This window comes from Poecilia formosa, unplaced genomic scaffold (assembly GCF_000485575.1).
Source record: "Poecilia formosa unplaced genomic scaffold, Poecilia_formosa-5.1.2 Scaffold68, whole genome shotgun sequence".
In the NCBI taxonomy this organism is placed as follows: domain Eukaryota; kingdom Metazoa; phylum Chordata; class Actinopteri; order Cyprinodontiformes; family Poeciliidae; genus Poecilia; species Poecilia formosa.
Window position 1 is genome coordinate 2,007,504 of NW_006800007.1, and position 18,281 is coordinate 2,025,784.

General features: G+C 38.1%; 1 protein-coding gene across 6 annotated transcripts in view; it reads left to right on the forward strand.

Moving 5' to 3' along the window:
• Nucleotides 1-18,281, forward strand: part of fgf13a (fibroblast growth factor 13a) — a 100,273-nt gene that overhangs the window by 38,632 nt on the left and 43,360 nt on the right. For 5 of the 6 annotated variants that reach the window (XM_016672945.1, XM_016672947.1, XM_016672944.1 and 2 more), the window contains one exon: nt 5,560-5,727. The exons of the other annotated variant lie outside the window; for it this stretch is intronic. In XM_016672945.1, coding sequence (XP_016528431.1) covers nt 5,560-5,727 — 168 coding nt within the window. The remainder of the gene's footprint in view (nt 1-5,559; nt 5,728-18,281) is intronic. 6 annotated transcript variants of the gene reach the window in all.

Genomic DNA, 18,281 nt, shown 5'->3' on the forward strand with positions numbered 1-18,281 from the left:
AGCAGGGTGGTTGGAAGGACAGGTTTCTGACAGACACAAAGACTTTGGTCAGGAATATCAGCCAGAAGAAAACACAGCTGTACCCTGAGCAGCTTCACCTTATAGCAGCATAACGAAAGTAAAAGGATTGTTCAGGGTCACCCTGTAAGCCCAACCATAAGCCTTATCACAAAGAAAAGTTTTAAGCCAAAGGGAGGGTGCCGTCCTCTTAAACCCAAACTGGAAATTGTTCCACATGAGAAGAGCCTGATAACCAAGAGCTCAGTTAGGTTTGCAAACTCAAAAAAAACAGTAAGTTAACCTGAAAGTTGAAAAAGAATTCAGCTGCTGTGAAAATATAGCAGCACGATCTCTTAAATACTGTTCATGATCTTAGTGTGTTAAAGTCTTTAAGGTGGATTGAAATGTTATTTTGGATATAACTTTGAGCCTGTAAAGCAAAACTAAAATATTATTACAGAAACTTTTACTGCACTTCTGAAAGAGCTTGGCAGGTAACCAGCGTTATAAAAGCTTATGGTGATTGACTACAATGTAATTATATAAAATACAACAAATAAAGTTACAAAATAGAGTGGTTGTTTAATCTAAATAAATTCAAACTAGACATTTACAATTTTTGTAGATGTTTTTGAACTCAAATATTGTTACAGCTAAATCAATTATTTATGAGCAGTTATTGGTTAGCGTATTAAAAAACAAGACTTACAGGCGTCACAAAACTTTGGCTTATTGAGTGTCTTTTTCTGTTTCCATTTTGCACGTCAGAAATATTCTGAGATTCTTTTCAAGGCATATTTCTTACCAAATATTTTTTTTCTTCTTTAAATTCTATTCTCTTTGAATTAGTGTGTCATTCCACATATTTAGCCAGCATTGACTCGTCCTGCACATATGCTCACACACAGATAGCATGCTAAACATATTTCTGAATCACCAAGGAGTTCCTTTCTTGTGTGAGCATAGACTATTAGAAAGGCTTTAAAACATCTCAGAATAGAATCGCTAAGCCAGCTCTCCGACTCTTTCACAGATAAATAATTTTTGTTATGGATGTTCAATTTAACAATTTTTGAGTTTATTTTCACTTAAAACTTAAAATTACTCATCACTCCCATAGGTAACCAGTGTGACAGAGCGACTAAGATTTCTCAGATGAATCGGTTGAAACGGTCGTCTCTCTCCTGTCTTTGATCATGTCATCATCGCTCAGCCAGGACAGGTTTATAAATAGTAGACCTCTATCAGCACATGTACTGTTCTATGCTGTACTGTAATGTATGCAACCTTCAGAACAGAAGCAACCCTTATGATCATCGTCTGCCATCAAGGTCAGCTCCATGTCTCACTGAATTTAAGCTGTGAAGGAACACAGTAAAATTTAAGGCATGACTTCTTCTCAGTTTAATTGACCAACCTCATTTTCTGTCTTAAAGTAATAGCATGGTTGGATGTTGATGGATCACGTTGTTGTAGTTAGCATGAGCAAAACCAGCAGCTTCTCTTGCTGTTCAAGAGAAATGCTTGAAGACATTTTCCAACATGCCTTGCTTTCTTGCAGCCTGGTGTCTCAACTTATCCGAAAGATACAATTTACTTTATAATAACCATCCTACATCTCTATGCTTCCTCTCACTATTATCAGTGAAACACCAAACAGATGTTCTGGGTGACTGATAGAGTTGATTTTCACAGAGGAACCAAGATAACTAGAAACAGAGATTCCAGGCTTCTGCCTAACAGTGACGGCATATTGCAGTGTCATATCATATCATGCACCAAAGAGTTGTAGCAAATGTTTGGTGTTTTTTTTTAGTTATTTTTTACTGATTGCATTTTCTTTATTCTAAGTACAAATGCAAAACTTTGATAACATATCTGTCGATAAAGCAAATTATTTATGTGTTTTGATGTTTTCTTGCAGGAAACTGTAAAGAATTTTCTCATATATTTTTTTCATATATATATATATATATATATATATATATATAATATAATATAATATAATGAGAGCTGTGCTGAAAATGTGCATCTTAGTAGAAAATGTGCTACATTCTGCTCCTTGGAAAACCACATTTAGGCCAGGCTATTTCTGAAACAAAAACCCCAGGCTACAGACCTGTTTCTGTGCTTAGTTCTGATTTTAATTCAGTGAGTATGCCTTTTGTCAAACCACGATGACTGAGCTCCACCTTCTTGATGCATATGAGTCATGACTTGAATAAATTGTGCAAATTGCATATGGGAATGTGGTTCATTTTTGTTGACCTGACTGTACTTTAGTTGATTACACCTGTCCTTGAACCCCAGTTCAACAGCGGCGTATGTTGAACATGAGTGAAAATGATAAAGGTTTGGCACATTAGGCCTGCTCCCCTGTGCCACAGAAGTCCCCACTCGAGGATAAGCACTGCAGAGTCATTCAGAAATTGCATGTCATTTACTTTACACTGCACACGGAAATATCAAATATATCACTTTCACACTGCTCTGGATCTAAACCCTTAAAGATAGTGGCCTTAAACAGATGAGCAACTAACCAAACCAAAGTACCAACCCTCACCAGCAGCCTTATTTGGACTGGTTTCTTCATGTAAGATTTATTCATGTCACTGGGGCAAGTGTATCTATTGCAGCTGAAGGTCTAGTGTTGCAACACTACTACCTATAGATCACCAGCCATCATAAACTTGTGTGACAGCTCACTAGGAGAGGTCAGTCTCCAGAAGCCTGTAGTCCCAGGCTCTGCTGCATAATCCATCATGTTTCCTTCAGTCCCAATGTGCGTTCTTCATCAAGGCTGGAGCAAAACGGACAGCTGTAACAGATGGGGTGAAAACTCCTTCCATTTTCTTTTCACTCTCCTTTATAATCTCTGATGATCTAATAATTAGCTGACTCTTTAATTAATGCTGCCTAATATTAGATATTTCTTTAAGTTTTCCTGAACTTATACACAAGAAAAAGTGCTTTTACTACTGCAGTACTGAGCTCAAATAGAAATATTTAATCATTCAGAGAAAAGGCATAAGGAATGGCAAAAGAAATGACCTAAATGAATAAAAATGTAAGATTCCATCCCTGACTATTAATATTATAATAATTATAATGAGTATTCTTCAAAAATCTGGCTTCCCACCGCTCCCCACCAACCTAGAAGCCCGCACGCAACCTGCGCACAGAGCAATGGCGTGTGACAGTTGTTCAAGCTTTTCACAATGGCTCTGTGTTTCTAAAGATAATTGATGCAGCTCAAAACATGTCAGCACAGCAGCGTGTTTCTTACTGTGTTTCTGATCGCAAACGTTTTTAAAATGTCTAACAGAAGAGAGTACTGTAAGAGCATTTTTTTCAGCTAATTAATATTGATGGGATCTAAAGTTAGAAGGAGCAACTGAAAATGTTGCTGCTGCTACCTTAAAGCTCCAGAGTTCAAATGCCAGTCCAGGTTTCTGTGTTCAGTTTCATGTTTTCCTCGTGCATGAGTTGGTTTTTATTGGATTCTCTTATTTCTTCCCACAGCTCAAAAGCGTATTTTTAGGCAAACTGAGATTTTAAATTCTCTTGAATATGATCAGTTCTTGCTCTCGTACATGCGTGTGATGGTTTGTGATGGACTCTATCCAACCTCTCACCTATTGACTGTGGAAATGGCATCTAACACCCTGACCAAGATAAAGCAGCTTTAAAAGAATCGGTCAATGCTTACAGCAGTGCGTTTACATTTATTTAAATAAAGAGTCCGAGTTGAGACTCTCAATATGTAATATCTGATATAAGCAGAAGAGGTTGCAGTTATTCATGTTTCTTTTTCTTACCAGTAGAATTATAATAATACGTCCATCTTATAAAATAGGCATCAAACAGTTTGGGAAAGAAAGGACAAACTCTGCTATGATTCATAAAGAATGTAAGATTGTAATCAGTGAATTATTGAGGCCCACTATGAATAGTTATAATCAAAGTAAATTGCATACAATCCAATTCCAATTAATTTAAGTTAAAAACAGTGCAGGAAAGTTAAACTTATTATACCAATTGGAAAATTCTTCTATGTTAGGAAACATAGCAGATTGCATTGAGTCACCATTTACTCCTCCTGGACGAGTTTGTAGCAACAGTGGACGGCAGATTTACATGCAGAGTAAAAAACAGACTTTATCTTCAGCTTTAACTGCAGATGATGCCTAGTTGGACTATAATAAGAGAAAGTAGTAGAGTGAGGAGAGGTGGTCAGTTTGTCCTCCAGCAGTCTAAGCAATCAGCAGCATAACTACAGAGCTCAGGATAACCTAAACTACTCTATAAACTGTATCAGAAAAGAAAACCTTTAAGTCAAATCTTAAAAATAGACGGGGACTGAGAGCTTGTCCCAAATGAGAGGAGCGTGATAACACACAAAATATGGATATTGGAAAAAGATTGGGATGCAATAGAACATGAAAATGGGAGAAATATTAGTGAGAACTTCATTTAAAGTGAAGGATTTTGTCACTTCGAGGTTCGTTTTAGAGTTGATTTGTTGCCATTAATATACAGGCAGAAAACCAAAAGCCCAATGACGACTTAACTAGACCTGGAGTAGATCACAACAATGAAACGTGACGTAACACACACAGATGTACATCAAATATTTTATGTAAATACAAATGCATGTTTCAGTTTTGAACACAATGTCAATGCAGTGGGCCTATCACATACAATCACAATAAATAATATTGAGTTTTTAGGTAAAAAAAAACAAAACAAAAAAAAAACCTCGGAAATTTCAATATTTTTGCAGGACACTGAGGTTGGAACAGGAGATCTGCAGACTTTTTGAGTAAATCAGTATTTTAAATATTTTATTCAAAATACTGTTTGTTCATTCCTGAGAAATATTTGGAAGAAATAATAGGTGACTGATTGTACAAACCTTCCACAGAAACACAGGAAGGTTCACAGGATCCCAGAGTTCCTAAACACATGAAGAAGTGCTATATAACTTTTCCTTGATATCATGGTATGCATGACTTCTTGACTGCAAATCTGCCTTCCCAACTGCCTGTGTGACCTGTAAGCTTGTGCATGAGGCCATTAAGGCTACCTCAGTAACCTGCATGCTTGCCTTGCTATCCCACAACTTCATTCAATTGCAGCAAGTGCTGGTTTAATTTTAAAACCTGTCATAATAGTGATTCTGCAGATTGAACTGTTCTTGTTTCCTGCTCTGCATATTTTCTTTGTGCTATTTTAAACCTTGTGTTTTTCAGCAAGCAGGATATATAGAAATACATAAAAGCATCCACTGTTTCTATATTTGGTTGTTTTTGATTTGAGTTGTTCTGTGATTGTGGTATTCTTGATCTAAGTGTGTCTATTTATTTCTCTGACTTTAGTTCTCTCTCCTTCTGTTCTCTCCTACAGCAGTCGTATTTAAAGCTTCTACTGCTGTTAATGTTGTCTATTTTTCATTTGCCTTGTGTCTTTTTGCCTTGTGTTTTTATTGTTGTTGATTTCTTTTGATCCTCTGTGGTGAGCCTTCTAACCCCAGTTCATTCTGTCATGGCACCGCTGCAGTCCAGGATGATGCTGCCCCAGGTACCCAGGAGTACATTATGTTACGGCAGGACTCCATCCACTCTGCGGATATAAGGAGTAAAGGGTCCCCTTTTCGTGCTAAGTGTCATGAAATCTTCTGCTGCCCACTGAAGCAAGTTGTCCTCAAAGAAAGTGCAGAGCCCGAAGGTTTGTGTGCACCCCCTTCTTGTCTTGATTTACTGATGCTCACAGTTGCTGCTCTTTCCTTGCCCTCCCCATATTTCATATCCTGTTTGAGCTGATAGTTCCCCACCCCTTCAAACCAGGCTCTCCTTCATTCCTGCACCATTTTTAGAGAGCATGGCGTGCGCTTCTAGCCATCTGTACCATGGGTTCACTTGTGCTACTTCGCATGTGTGCGTGTGTGTTTGAGCACAGCGTACAACTTAATGCTTAGGGGGTTTTTCCTTGCAGAGAGCCTTTGGGACATTTTTTTCTCTTTATCATGCAAACACTGGTTTAGAATGCATTTGAATGAACGTGGGTGTGTGTTTGTGTCTGCCGTCATACTGCTTAAGGTGTTCTGGGGAGCATAGCATCTGTGGGTCCTGCACATCCCACCCCTATGTCAACCCATTAACTCGGTCATTGCCACCCTGAGGCACATGCTCAGACCAAAGCAACGTGCAAAAAGAAAAGGGATAAAATATGGAGCCTGCTGCCGCTCTAATGAGTTCAGTGACTAGGCAATTTTAAAAAGTAAGATCTACTTCAACAAGCCTCATAAAAAAAACTGAGGTGCTTTTTTTATTCACCCCATCTGGGGAATTGCACTTCATATTCATGACTAAAGAATGATAAGGTAAGCTAAAGAATGCAAGTCAGCAAGACTCCCACCCTAAATTGTTCTATTTGCCTCCTTTCCTTCATCCTATGAATCCATGTGCTTTGCAGCTGGTGTGTCTGTCAAATTAATTCATGTCTCTTAAAACCTTTCACACTTTGTCATGTTACAACCACAAACTTCAATGAATTTCATTGGAATTTAATGTGATCAACTAACATAAAACGGTGTATAGTTTTACAATTGAAAATCTGAAAAGTGATGCATGAACGTGTATCTATCCACCAGTGCAACCTGCCTTTATATGTCACCTGATTAGTTAAAAACATGTCTGTACTTTAGTCTCTATAAATACAACTTTTCTGTGCCTCAAATAGACAACCAGAAAGGGCCAAACGTGTGGAAAAAGGAACTCTGCAAGCATGTTACCAAGATGTGAAATATATGTTTTAGAAAACTAAGACTGTACATCATCTGCCAGTACAGTAACGTGGTGGTGGCAGCATCAAGTGAGATTGCTTTTCTTCAGCAGGGACAGAGAAGCTGTCCAGTAACATAATAATTGCTTGCAAGGTTAGTTTCAGTTTTTGTGGAAATCCTGTGCAGACTTTGACTAAAACTTAACATTTTTTAATACCTTTGTATTTAAAAAATGAATAATTCGTCTATTTTTTAAAATAATTTTTGGCCAAACTTAAGAGCTCCTCGTGTGTCTAACGGCCTCAGGTTACAAACCCATTAGACCAGTGATGCCCACAGTCGGTCCTCAAGGGCCGGCATCCTGCATGCTTTGGTCCGCTCCCTGATTTAACACACCTGGATCAAATGATGGCTCATTAGAAGGCCAAAGACGAACATTAACATGCTGAAAAAGTTGTTAATGGCAGCAGGGGGAGAACTAAAACATGCACGATGCCGGCCCTCGAGGACCGACTTTGCAGCACTGCATTAGACAGTTGGAGTCCAGACTTCGATTCAGTTCAGAACCTTTGGAAAGACTTGAAAATGTATCACCATAATTCTGTCTATGCAATCTGAGTTTTAGCTACTTAAAAGAAAGATGGGAGAATATTTCCAATCTTAGATGTAGAGAGCTGATAGAGGTATATCCATAATAGATGGCTGCAGGCCGAAAGATCTCCTGAAGCAGTCAGTTTTACAGTGTCTGAAGAAGATTCTGACTGAAGAAACTGTTGTATGACGGTCTGATGGATAGGATGATCAGCATTGTTTATGTTCTTTCTTTTATGAACAATCCCTCACATGATGCTTTACAACTACTAGTACACTTCACAATTATGCACAACTTTGTGCTGGTCTATCACATAAAATACGTGTCACAATCTGTGGTTTTTACATGACAAAATATTTTTAAATAAATAAATAAAATATAAAACAATTCCAGGGTTTTGAATAATTTTGCTTGGTACCCTGTTCTAACTGTCCTGTTTCTTCCATCCCAGCCAAACATAATTTCCTGTCTCACACTTTCTTCCCTCATTTAGTTTTTCTGCTTTGAAGTTTGCAGATGCATGAAAAATGTGCAGAAACTATTTCTGCTTCCAGGCTTTGTTCAGATAAGGATGTGTAGTTATAAAAAAAATATGTTTAAATAACAAGCATGCAGCCATACCCTGCTTTGTCTGGCTCTCAAGCTTTCTGCTCCCCATGCATTTCACCTATCCCTGAGTGCTAAGATTGTAGAAACTGTCTTCTTTTTCAGACTTCCTGATAGGTAAGAACTCTCTCACTCCTGAAGCGTTTGCTGCAGTGTTTTGGTCTGTTTTTTGCTTCATCTAAAAATGTCTCATGTTTGGCTGTGTATCTGCAGTAAACATCGGTTAACCTGTTGATGGCTTCCTGTGTACTCTCTGAAGAGCTCAAGCACATGTACTTATGCTTGTGGGAAAGAGAGAGGAGGGTAAAGAGATACAGAAATGGTGTGCGAGCAGAGGTCTGCCTGGAGAAGCACAGATGTATTATTCAGTTTGTCTGTAGCTCTAGTTGGACGTGACTGAATTTACAAAGCAAGGAGGGGAGACTACAGCTCTTACGTAAGCGCTTCAGAAGACATCATTAATGCTGATGTATGATGCGGATGGAAGTTTTTGTAGTACTGTGTGTGTAGATGTCACATGGAAACGCAGTCCCCTGTTTAAAACTGGGACGGAAGATAAAAAAAATAAATAAATAATCACAAGATAGTATTTGTCTTCACTTTTATCAGTGAAAATGGATTTTGATGTAAATTCTTAGGTTTAGGGCAGTGTTACCATGACAACACTATTACAACTGGTTTGCACTAAAGCTCATCACAGATTCTAGATTTTATGATATTTGGCTATGTTGTAAATGGTTTGTAATTCACAGGGCACTGCAGCAGAAAATGTGCCGTCAGAACCGAACCTGGCTGTCTGTCTCACCTGCATGATTGAATTTTAATCTCACCATAACTACCACATTTTAAATGGAAGATGAACAACTGAGCAGTGGTACATGTATTTAGGCAAGAGCACTGTAAACGATGAGCTCAACACATATCAGTGTGTCTGTAGATCTACAGGGAGGTGAGGACAGAACGCTTTGGACTCCCTCTCTATTCCCAGACTTGTATCTGTGACCTTATGGTGGTTTGAGCTCAGTGCTGATCTCTGTGGATTAGTCAGTGTCATTAGCTCATGGCTCTTTTGGAAATCATTTTGTCCTCTTACCTTCCCTTTTGTTTGGCTCTTTGACTCTGTTTTGTTTTTCTACAGAAAAAGTAAAAAAAAAAAAAAAACAAAAACAAAAAAAAACAAAAAAAAACGTGGTGCCTGAGGGGGGCTGATCTGTGTAAATAATCAAAAAAAAAAAAACAAAAACAAAAAAAAACAAAAAAAAACGTGGTGCCTGAGGGGGGCTGATCTGTGTAAATAATCCATCCATAATTCACTCAACTGCAAAACTTTGTTTACAATTTCAGGCCATGCAATATACAGAAAAGGAAGTCAGAGGTCCCTGAAGAAATCTAAATACATATTAAAGGCTTCTGATGTTTTCTATTTGAGTAATTCTGTTTAAAAGATAATGTTAATGTGGCTCAATATTAAAACTTGAAGGCCAATTGTTATGTACATAAGGCCTCACAGCGAGTTTAAACCCAATGGTGTCCAGGATTCCCAAACTAATTTTCATGTCCCTTTACTGTAAAACATGTTAAAAACTTTATTTCAATGTGAAACTGAGGATGACATGCTACTGTACTTCTACTTCTTCACACACAGGCATTTCCTCAATATCTTATTGATCATCACAGTGATATCAGCACAAGATTCTTATCTTGCAAGATGATTTTTCCTTACAATCTTGAGTAATTTCCCTTTCTGCACTTCTACCATCAGTTTCAATCTTAGTATTTTCACAGAAATTATATCACTGTTTTCTCATATCAGCAGAATGAGAGGATGGAAGTGTGCAAAGGACAATGCTTCCTATTGCACTTTAATCTTAATCTAGCACAACAGTGTGTGCTCTTGTCACACTGTGTGGTGTCTGAGAACTCATGCACGCAAAATTTTATATTTGGGTCATCTTATCCTGACTATTCTGAAGCATGGACAGCTCATAACATTCCTGGGACTCTCAGAAACCTGCTTCTAGGTGCAATTTCTGTGTTTTCTTCCTCCCTGCTGTGAGGCCTATTCCATCTCGAACACAGAGCATGCCAATCCCTACGTGTGAAGGGGCTGAGCACGGCACTTTTTTCTCTGTTTTTTTAAGGGTGTGGATGCTTTCTTTCAGCTAGTTGGCAAGATCCCCCTCGTTGCAGTATGAGCATTGGCAGGACACCATGCACATAGCAATGATGAAAACACTACAGTAAATTAAGCTACCTGGAGTGCTGCCATCCAGGTGTGAGTGTGATTAGGTTGTGGCCTTGGAAAAGGACCTGCATCCACCTTTAAATTCGCTGATGACTAATCCACAGCAGTGTGAAAAACCCACACATCATGAATCAGCTGCCACTGCTGCTGCCAGGCTCCTCCATGCAGCACCAGGGATCCAAACATGCTGCCACCACGATGATTAACCACCGCTGAGGCTTTGTGTCTGCTCAAACCAGTTAGGAAAACTCTCAGGCTCCAATAAAACTTCTTCCAGTCTCTGCTCTGACCATCCATGATCTGGCGGATCATTAATGGCACAGAGTGGACTTAGTCTGGTGTAAAGGGGGCCTAAAAGAAGCCTGACAGACCTAAGAGAAATTTACCCAAACTCCTTATAGCACACCCGTTTTAAATTAATTTTAGGTTTTGGTTTTTGCATCTCTTTTTGATGAGCGAGACAATAACCACAACATAATAACATGGGCATCTCTGAAAAGATAAAGTATTACTTGTAAAAATAACGCATTCATTTTCAAACTTTAAATAAGCACTTCATAATTAGCAGTTTAAAAAGTCTTTATTGTCATTACAGCATCCACACCCTTATACGTTCTAACCAGCTTTTTAAATGCTTTCACTGTAATATAGCAGTGAAAGCATAGCAGTGAAGTTACACTGTTAACATTTAACATCTGCTAACAAATGTTATCATTTGTTACAACAGTCATAACAAATAAAGATGACAATCCAACTAACAATAAGAACTTTTGAACTCACTTTTAGGAAATTAACCACACACAAGTTAAATTTAACAAAACCAAATACAAACCTCAAAAGAGGTTTCAGGTAGAGATAGAATGTGGTCCAACATTCTGTGCTCAACCCTGAAACCTTCACTTCATTTCATAAGCAAAGTTATTTGTCCGTAAACAGAACATATTTGTAGGAGTAAGATGAATGAGTAGCGGCACCATCTACTTACTGGATCCAAGTAGAAAACTCTTGACAGTGACTATGATAATTAGATGACACAAATATACTTTAGGAAAGTGGTTTTACTTTTCATGACAGTGTAACCTGTCAACTGTTCTTATATTACATATTTCTGTCTTGTAAAACGACACACACACACTCTTAAATGATGCCCGCATGTCAAAGAAATTGCTTCTTTCCTTTAAATTGATCTCGTTTCATGAGCTCTGTTTCTCTAAACAAGCACATAAATAGCTGATGCATGAATAAATCATGCGTATAAGAATGTCCTTTGGTGATTTGACGGGTTGAGAGCAGGGACATATCAGTCTTACATCAGCAGTGCGAGTCCTGCTTACAGTTGACTGTAATGAGGTATAAATTTGTCATGTTAAAGTAACTGTGACACCAGCAATGCGTTTGTTTTCTCCTGAGTAAACAAGTGTTAAGGTATTTAATAGGTGCAATGAGGCACGCTGCTGAGTCAGCAGCATGGTAATGTGAGGCCAGCAGCAAAGTGGCTTTGACTGCTGGCAGGATGGAATTCACACACATAAACATGTATGATATCATCATGTTATCTTTTTATGATAAACACAACTCTGATTGCTCTTGCAGTTTGATGCCCAATCTACTTTAACTCTTAAATTGTGTAACTTTGTCCACAACATCCTCTTTGTTCTCAGCAGAAACAACTGGTGATCCATCGGTTGCATGTTTTCCATTACATTTCTCACCCACCAAGCCACAGACTATTTTCAAAATGACAATTTAAACAATTTCTCCACCAAATGGTTCCCAAAAGCAGCTGTGATTTATTTTATTTTTTTTACATTTCTGTGATAATTCCTAGAAGACTTTACTTCGTGGAAGAAACTGTTTTTCCAGACATTACTTCCTATTATTGCTCTTTGCTCTTGATCTTAATCAGATGCACTTCACAAAATACTGGTTCACATAAATTTAGGTTTTGAGGTATAAAATTATTTGAACTCAATCAAGAAGTTTGTTTGTGATGGGAAATAAGCCAGGCATCTCTCCAAATGTAATAAATGAAAAAAAAGCACATTAATTTTACAAGAAAACACCAAAAAACTTGTTTCTAACTACATTTCATTAAAAATTTCTTTTTTTTATGTTTGTCAAAATTAAGTAGAAAAAATATATGGTCAGATGGATAATCTTGAATAACGTAGATCAGAATTGGGAACAAAAAACATTTTTTTTTTGGCTAATGGCAACTGTTGCAATGAAGTCCTTTAATATTCACAAACAGATCACTGTAAAAATGTGGACTGCTTTGGTTACTCACCACTACTTCATGTTATATTCATCATAAGCTCGTGCTGTGTCATAGCTTTTAGCTTTTCATCTTTGGTTTATTTCGGCTTGTTGAATTTGGAGAACAAACCAGGCAAAGATGTTTCCAGGCTCCACTGCTGCAGGTGGAGCCACCATAAAACCATAAAACACAGACACAACTTTCTGGCTCCCAGAATGATGTCTGTGTCTCTGTATTACCTCCTGTCAGAACCAAGGCTATTCACATTAATCAATTTGCTCATCCCTTTTATCAACAACAACAACAAAAAACCCCAAATTTTACATTATTATGTAACAAAACAATTTGGAGTTGTGCAGAATATACTAAGAGATTCATATACTTTTAATTACTCTAAAATGTTATATTTCTTTGAGAATTATGTGTTAATTTAGAATTTGGAGTCTAGTAATAGTCGAATATTCAAATGTCCAGAGTATATCTAAACCAAATGTATATTGGTAATAATGTAATGTATAATGTAATTTAATACACTGGTCCATTCCTGCTTGGTAGTTCAACATTACCTTTTATTTTTAATTGCAGAAAATGCAGGAAATGTTTTTGTTAGTTCAGCATCCAGGCTTTCTTTCAATCACCATTGAATCTTGCTTTTGTAAGTTTTGCAGCTTGTGGTTTGAGAAGCAATGCTTTGTCATTGGAGACATGTTACCTGGATGATGGCAGTGTATACGTCTGCAACAATATGCATTGTTTAGCAATAATAATGCAATCACAGTTCGGCCAGTCCAATCAGAATTTAGGATCTCTGTGCTGGAGAAATCCAATGTTTCTTAAAGTCAGAACTCAAACTTCTTCATTAACTCTGAGCTCACAATTCAACATGGCTGCCATGATTACAAAAGCAGTGATGTTGCCGTGATGAACTATTTGCAGTTTGTATCTCATTGAATCGAGTACATATAATATTCCACACCAACTGTTAGGGAACATGTGCCTGTCATGTTTAAATTTACAAGCTGAGAACAAATGCATTGCTGTTGTTTGAAATGGCTGCTCAATAGGCATGTAATCCCACTGGTTTTACAGTCTGCAGGAAAAGTTCATTCCCAAATCCTAGCCATTCTTACACATGTAAATGTTCCTGTCACTGTTCCCTTGCACAAAATATGATGCAACATTCGACCACAGCTCAAGCAGGCTATTATACTTAAATAAAAGTGAAGCTATAAAGTGTCGATTTAATTTAATTTAAAAAAAAAAAAGATCAGTGTTTGTATTCTTAAGATAACTCTAAAACCTGCCCTGTAACAGTTGGATCTATATTTTTTTTATCCCTCTTCACAGACGTATGCAGCAAATGTAACCTTAGAAAAGACTGAGAGAACAATTCACACAGACATTTGGAAGAACATCTTCGATACTTGCAGGGTTATGTAAAACCCCTGCATGTTTCATCTTAGGGTGCTTCATGTAAAGTGCCAGCCTGCCAGCAGGGCTAATGCTGGCTGGGATTCATGCAGACACCCAATTTTCTCCATCATGTCACCTGCAACCAGTTCTGAATACAAAGAAAGTTATATATAAAAAAGGCCAGACCTGGGACTAAAAGATATTATACTCGCAACATAAAGAGAGTGTTCCTTACAATGATGCTGCCAAATCTGACAAAAAGAGTTACTCTTCAGAATATTTATAGTTCAGTGTTGAAAAGACATCAGACTTTTTCACACACTATGGAGAAATCTTCTAAAAAATCTTTTCTGGAAGTTGCACAAGAGACACATTATTGATATTTTTTCGACATATGGCTGAGACAGGTCCATCTCTGTCTCTTACTCAACTTTGCAGAAGCAGCTCTATCTAAAAGGTATCTAGAAGTTATTTCTTATGATGGATTATATTTCTGTTTACAATGAAATTGTATCTGAAGTGATGGGCTTACATTTATGCAATCTGGTAAATTTCTCATGATTCTATGCCTAAGGAATATATTTGCACTAAACATAGGAAACAATAGATATATAGATTTATTTATTTTTATTCTAGAATTGAACTGCTCTCTCCAGCAATCTTCTCTGTTTACTGAGCTGCACACAACTTGTATTTTTGTCCTATAAGCTGTTAAATAACCAAGTTTCTCTAGATGACATGGCCTTTACTTTCAACAAGCTCTTAGGTAGTCCTCCTGTGTCCTTTTCTCTTCATTTTAAAAGCTCAAACCCACCCTGAGTTGGATGCGTGGCATTAATATGTTGTGAACCATATCCTATGAGTTGTTATAGGACACGTCTGTTATTGTAACCTTAAATCTAATTTCCCAGCAAACATACATGGAACCTATCAGGGATAAAAGTGAACCACTTGCCTGCTTGTATAAAACGAGGCACCACAGATGTCTGAGTCAAGTCACAACTATTCATTCAAGCATGAACACCTTGTCATATTTTTAAATAAAAAAGTAAAACAGGACGATTAAATAAATGTAACTTCTTCGGATTCTCATCTCTTGAAATTGTTTCTTTAAAATCAGTTTCAGAAAAAGTATCACAAGGCTAGCGTTTCAAACCTGGATTAGGTTTATGCTTAATCAAATACCCAACTAAAGAAATCACACCAGTGCAACAGGACAGATGTAATAAATTAATTTAGGAGAGATAATATGTTCTTTCCCACTGGAATAACTATTTCCTGACATGTCTGATCTACATTTTTTGAAATTCTGTCTTCCTGTGCAGCTGTACTCTATGGCAGGTATTTGGTCTTGCCTGCTAATCTATTGCTTTGAGATATAATTAGAGAATGCACATCAGTCTCTGACTGGATTCACTGACAGCTGTTGCACATTTTTCCACTCTTGTTTCCTCTCACTCACAGCTACATGTCCAAACAAAAGGTCAAATCATTAGTTCAAAAGGCCTACAGTTAGTAAGAATGCTTAACTGAGAAGGAAGATCGCTAAGTGTCTGTTTCTGACTAGCTTGGCTGCTTTCTTAGAGCAAATGCTCAGCCCTGTTGCTGTGTTTATGGGCAGAAAGCTACAGCCCTTAGATCTGTGTTCAGAATGATGTAATGGGGAACAATCAGTGAGCCAGAGCTCTAGCAGTTCTGATCATCACATGTAAGCAGTCATCACAACAGGCCAGTGTCACGCAACCTCCCACATCTAATCTGGGCTTCTGACTGCCAAAACATTGCTTAATATGTCATAATCTTCTCATAGTTTCTCCTAAAATGCAAACACACACTCATCATGCAAACCATGGGTCGTGCACAGAGATTTGGCTCCAGACATTTTCTCCCAGTCTGGTTCAAATTTGAGCCAGCAGTACTAAGTCAAACCTGTTTTGACTTGTTGATGAGTATGAGTGTATGTTTGTGACAGTTACTTTTGCAAGCTGGCTAAGCTCTAGACATGCAACACCGCAGCAGCTGGGCTGCTTGGGAACCACAGATTTGGTAATGCGATACAGCCTATGAGTGTTTGTACTGATCGGTTAAGATGGCCCAGTACAATCATTCAATCATTTTGGGCATAACCTCTGACTTACTGCATGCCCAACGGATCGGCTGAATAGAATAGCCTTAGAGAAAGAGGAGCTGACTGTGAAAAAGGGTAACTGGTATCCACAGCTCTTATTTTAGTGCCCACCTGGACGGCAATGTTCCAGTAGATCAGCATCAATGCATGCACTCTATGGATCAAGTGGTTGTAGAAATCTGCACAGTGATTGAAAACTCTAGGCTAAATTGTGCCTTGAGAAACATATTTTGCTTTATTTTCGCTCATTATTGCCCCTAACTTCAAGCTTTAAGCCAGAGTAGTCATCATGCAGCGTCTATGTAAGTATATGTGTATTACAAGATATAACCAGCAGAAGAGTTTGACTCATAACTGACCTTGAGCAGCTTAAAGACGGCTTCATGTTATGTTTGTATTTGGACCAGATCTATTCTGTTTTATATAAATTTAAGGATTCAGCAATACATCAATACTGCAAAGAGTTCATTTCCTGTTAACTGTTCTAGACATAAATATTAAATACGACGGCAGCGCTGCTTTTATGAACAGTCAGAATTCTCGCATTCAAAAGCATGTCAGGAGCCAGACTTAAACATAAAGATGGTTGGAAAAAAACACCACAGTTTTAAGAATACATGAAATTAACAAAGCTATACAACTGAAAATAATTGATCTTATACACTCCAAATACACTAAAGGATAAAAACAGAATAAAGTCTACAACATTTAGTGCTACTTAAGTGAGAAGTCCAATTTCTTGCCAAAGTATTCTAACTGTTCAGACATTCTGTGATGTTAAAACAACAATCCCAGTGTGTTTCATTCATGTTTTATGTTATAATAGCAGATAAGTGAAAACTGTAACATGCACATGTTCTTTAAATGTTTGTTAAACCTATGACAGTATAATATGGAAAAGATAATCTGTGAAAAAATCCTCTGCCTCTTTCCTGTGGTCCTATTGCAATCTGCAGAAATATATCAGTCAGAAACTACCATGAAATGAAAATGTAACTATTTCCCATACAGATTTCTTGTTCTTCATTAACTAAATGGGGATCCATGTCAATGTGATTGTGGCCCTGTATACATCTCACAATTCAGTACTTTTTAAATCTCTACTGCAACTCTAAAAACTTCGCCCTGCTGCGCTTTTATTACTAGAAACAAACAGCAATTAAATAATCATCCCGCTTTTAACTCTAACTCACTGAACACAAGGTTAATGGGCTTTTCACATAACAAGTTATCACATTTGCACTTAGTTTATTTTAAGTGAGGTGCTGCTGGAATTGCTCTGGCCTTGCTGACTCGCAGCCAGCCACACATTGCTGGAGGAGTCCTGCTGACCGGAGCAAAATGAGGAGAGGTCTCGGCGCCAGCCAGAGACTTCTCCAGAGAGCTTTTGTTGGTTGACGTGTAGTTTTTCCCCAGTTTGTGGGCCCTTCGGACGCAGTGGACACCGCTGCCTGCTGCCTTCCCCTTGCAGCTGTGGGACCTGCCGCTGGGAGAAGGGGCATATGTTTCCCCAGCCTGTTTTCCAGAGAAACGGCACACACAGGCGTGCAGGTGCCAGTGTTTCTTTTGCAGCTGTGTAAGCCAGCTCCAGCCAGGCTTGCATCCAGGACTGCTCATGGCACATTCCCCAGCAGCTGTGTCCCTGATGACAGGAAGAGCAATAAATGACAGAAGTAAGAGGAACGACATTAATACAGTTAACTTACCAGTAGACCAAAATGCCCACTTGAACTTGTCATGTCGCTCGCAAAAAAGGGTATTTTGTAAATTATCAGTTCTGAAAATTGAAAATGGAAGCAAGAGGATTTAGACAAATGAAACAAATTTCATTGGGTCCCAGGTTAAGGCAGCTCATTGAAGTCAGAACTTTTTACCACAGTAGGAAAATTCTCTGTTTTCCATGAATCTGTCTGAGACGAGAATGTAGAAAAAAGAAAAGAAATCTGTGATATTCTGCTTGGTTGTGGGCTCATTCAGCAGGACAATACCCAACACAAAGCAGATGTGCTCCCGGATAGGGCTGGGCAATAAATCAATAACAATGAATATCGATATGGACACATGATCAATATCAACAGGTAATACGTCTGACAGAATATTCAGTCATTTCACTGAACCGCACAGCATTCTGGGGGATGTAGACAGAGGAAAGGCTTTAGCTGCTCAACTTCTCACAACCAGCTAAGCAACGTTGATGACATCGAGTAACTCACACACTCTTTTGTTACTTCAGTAACTTGTGGTTTCCTAGCAACA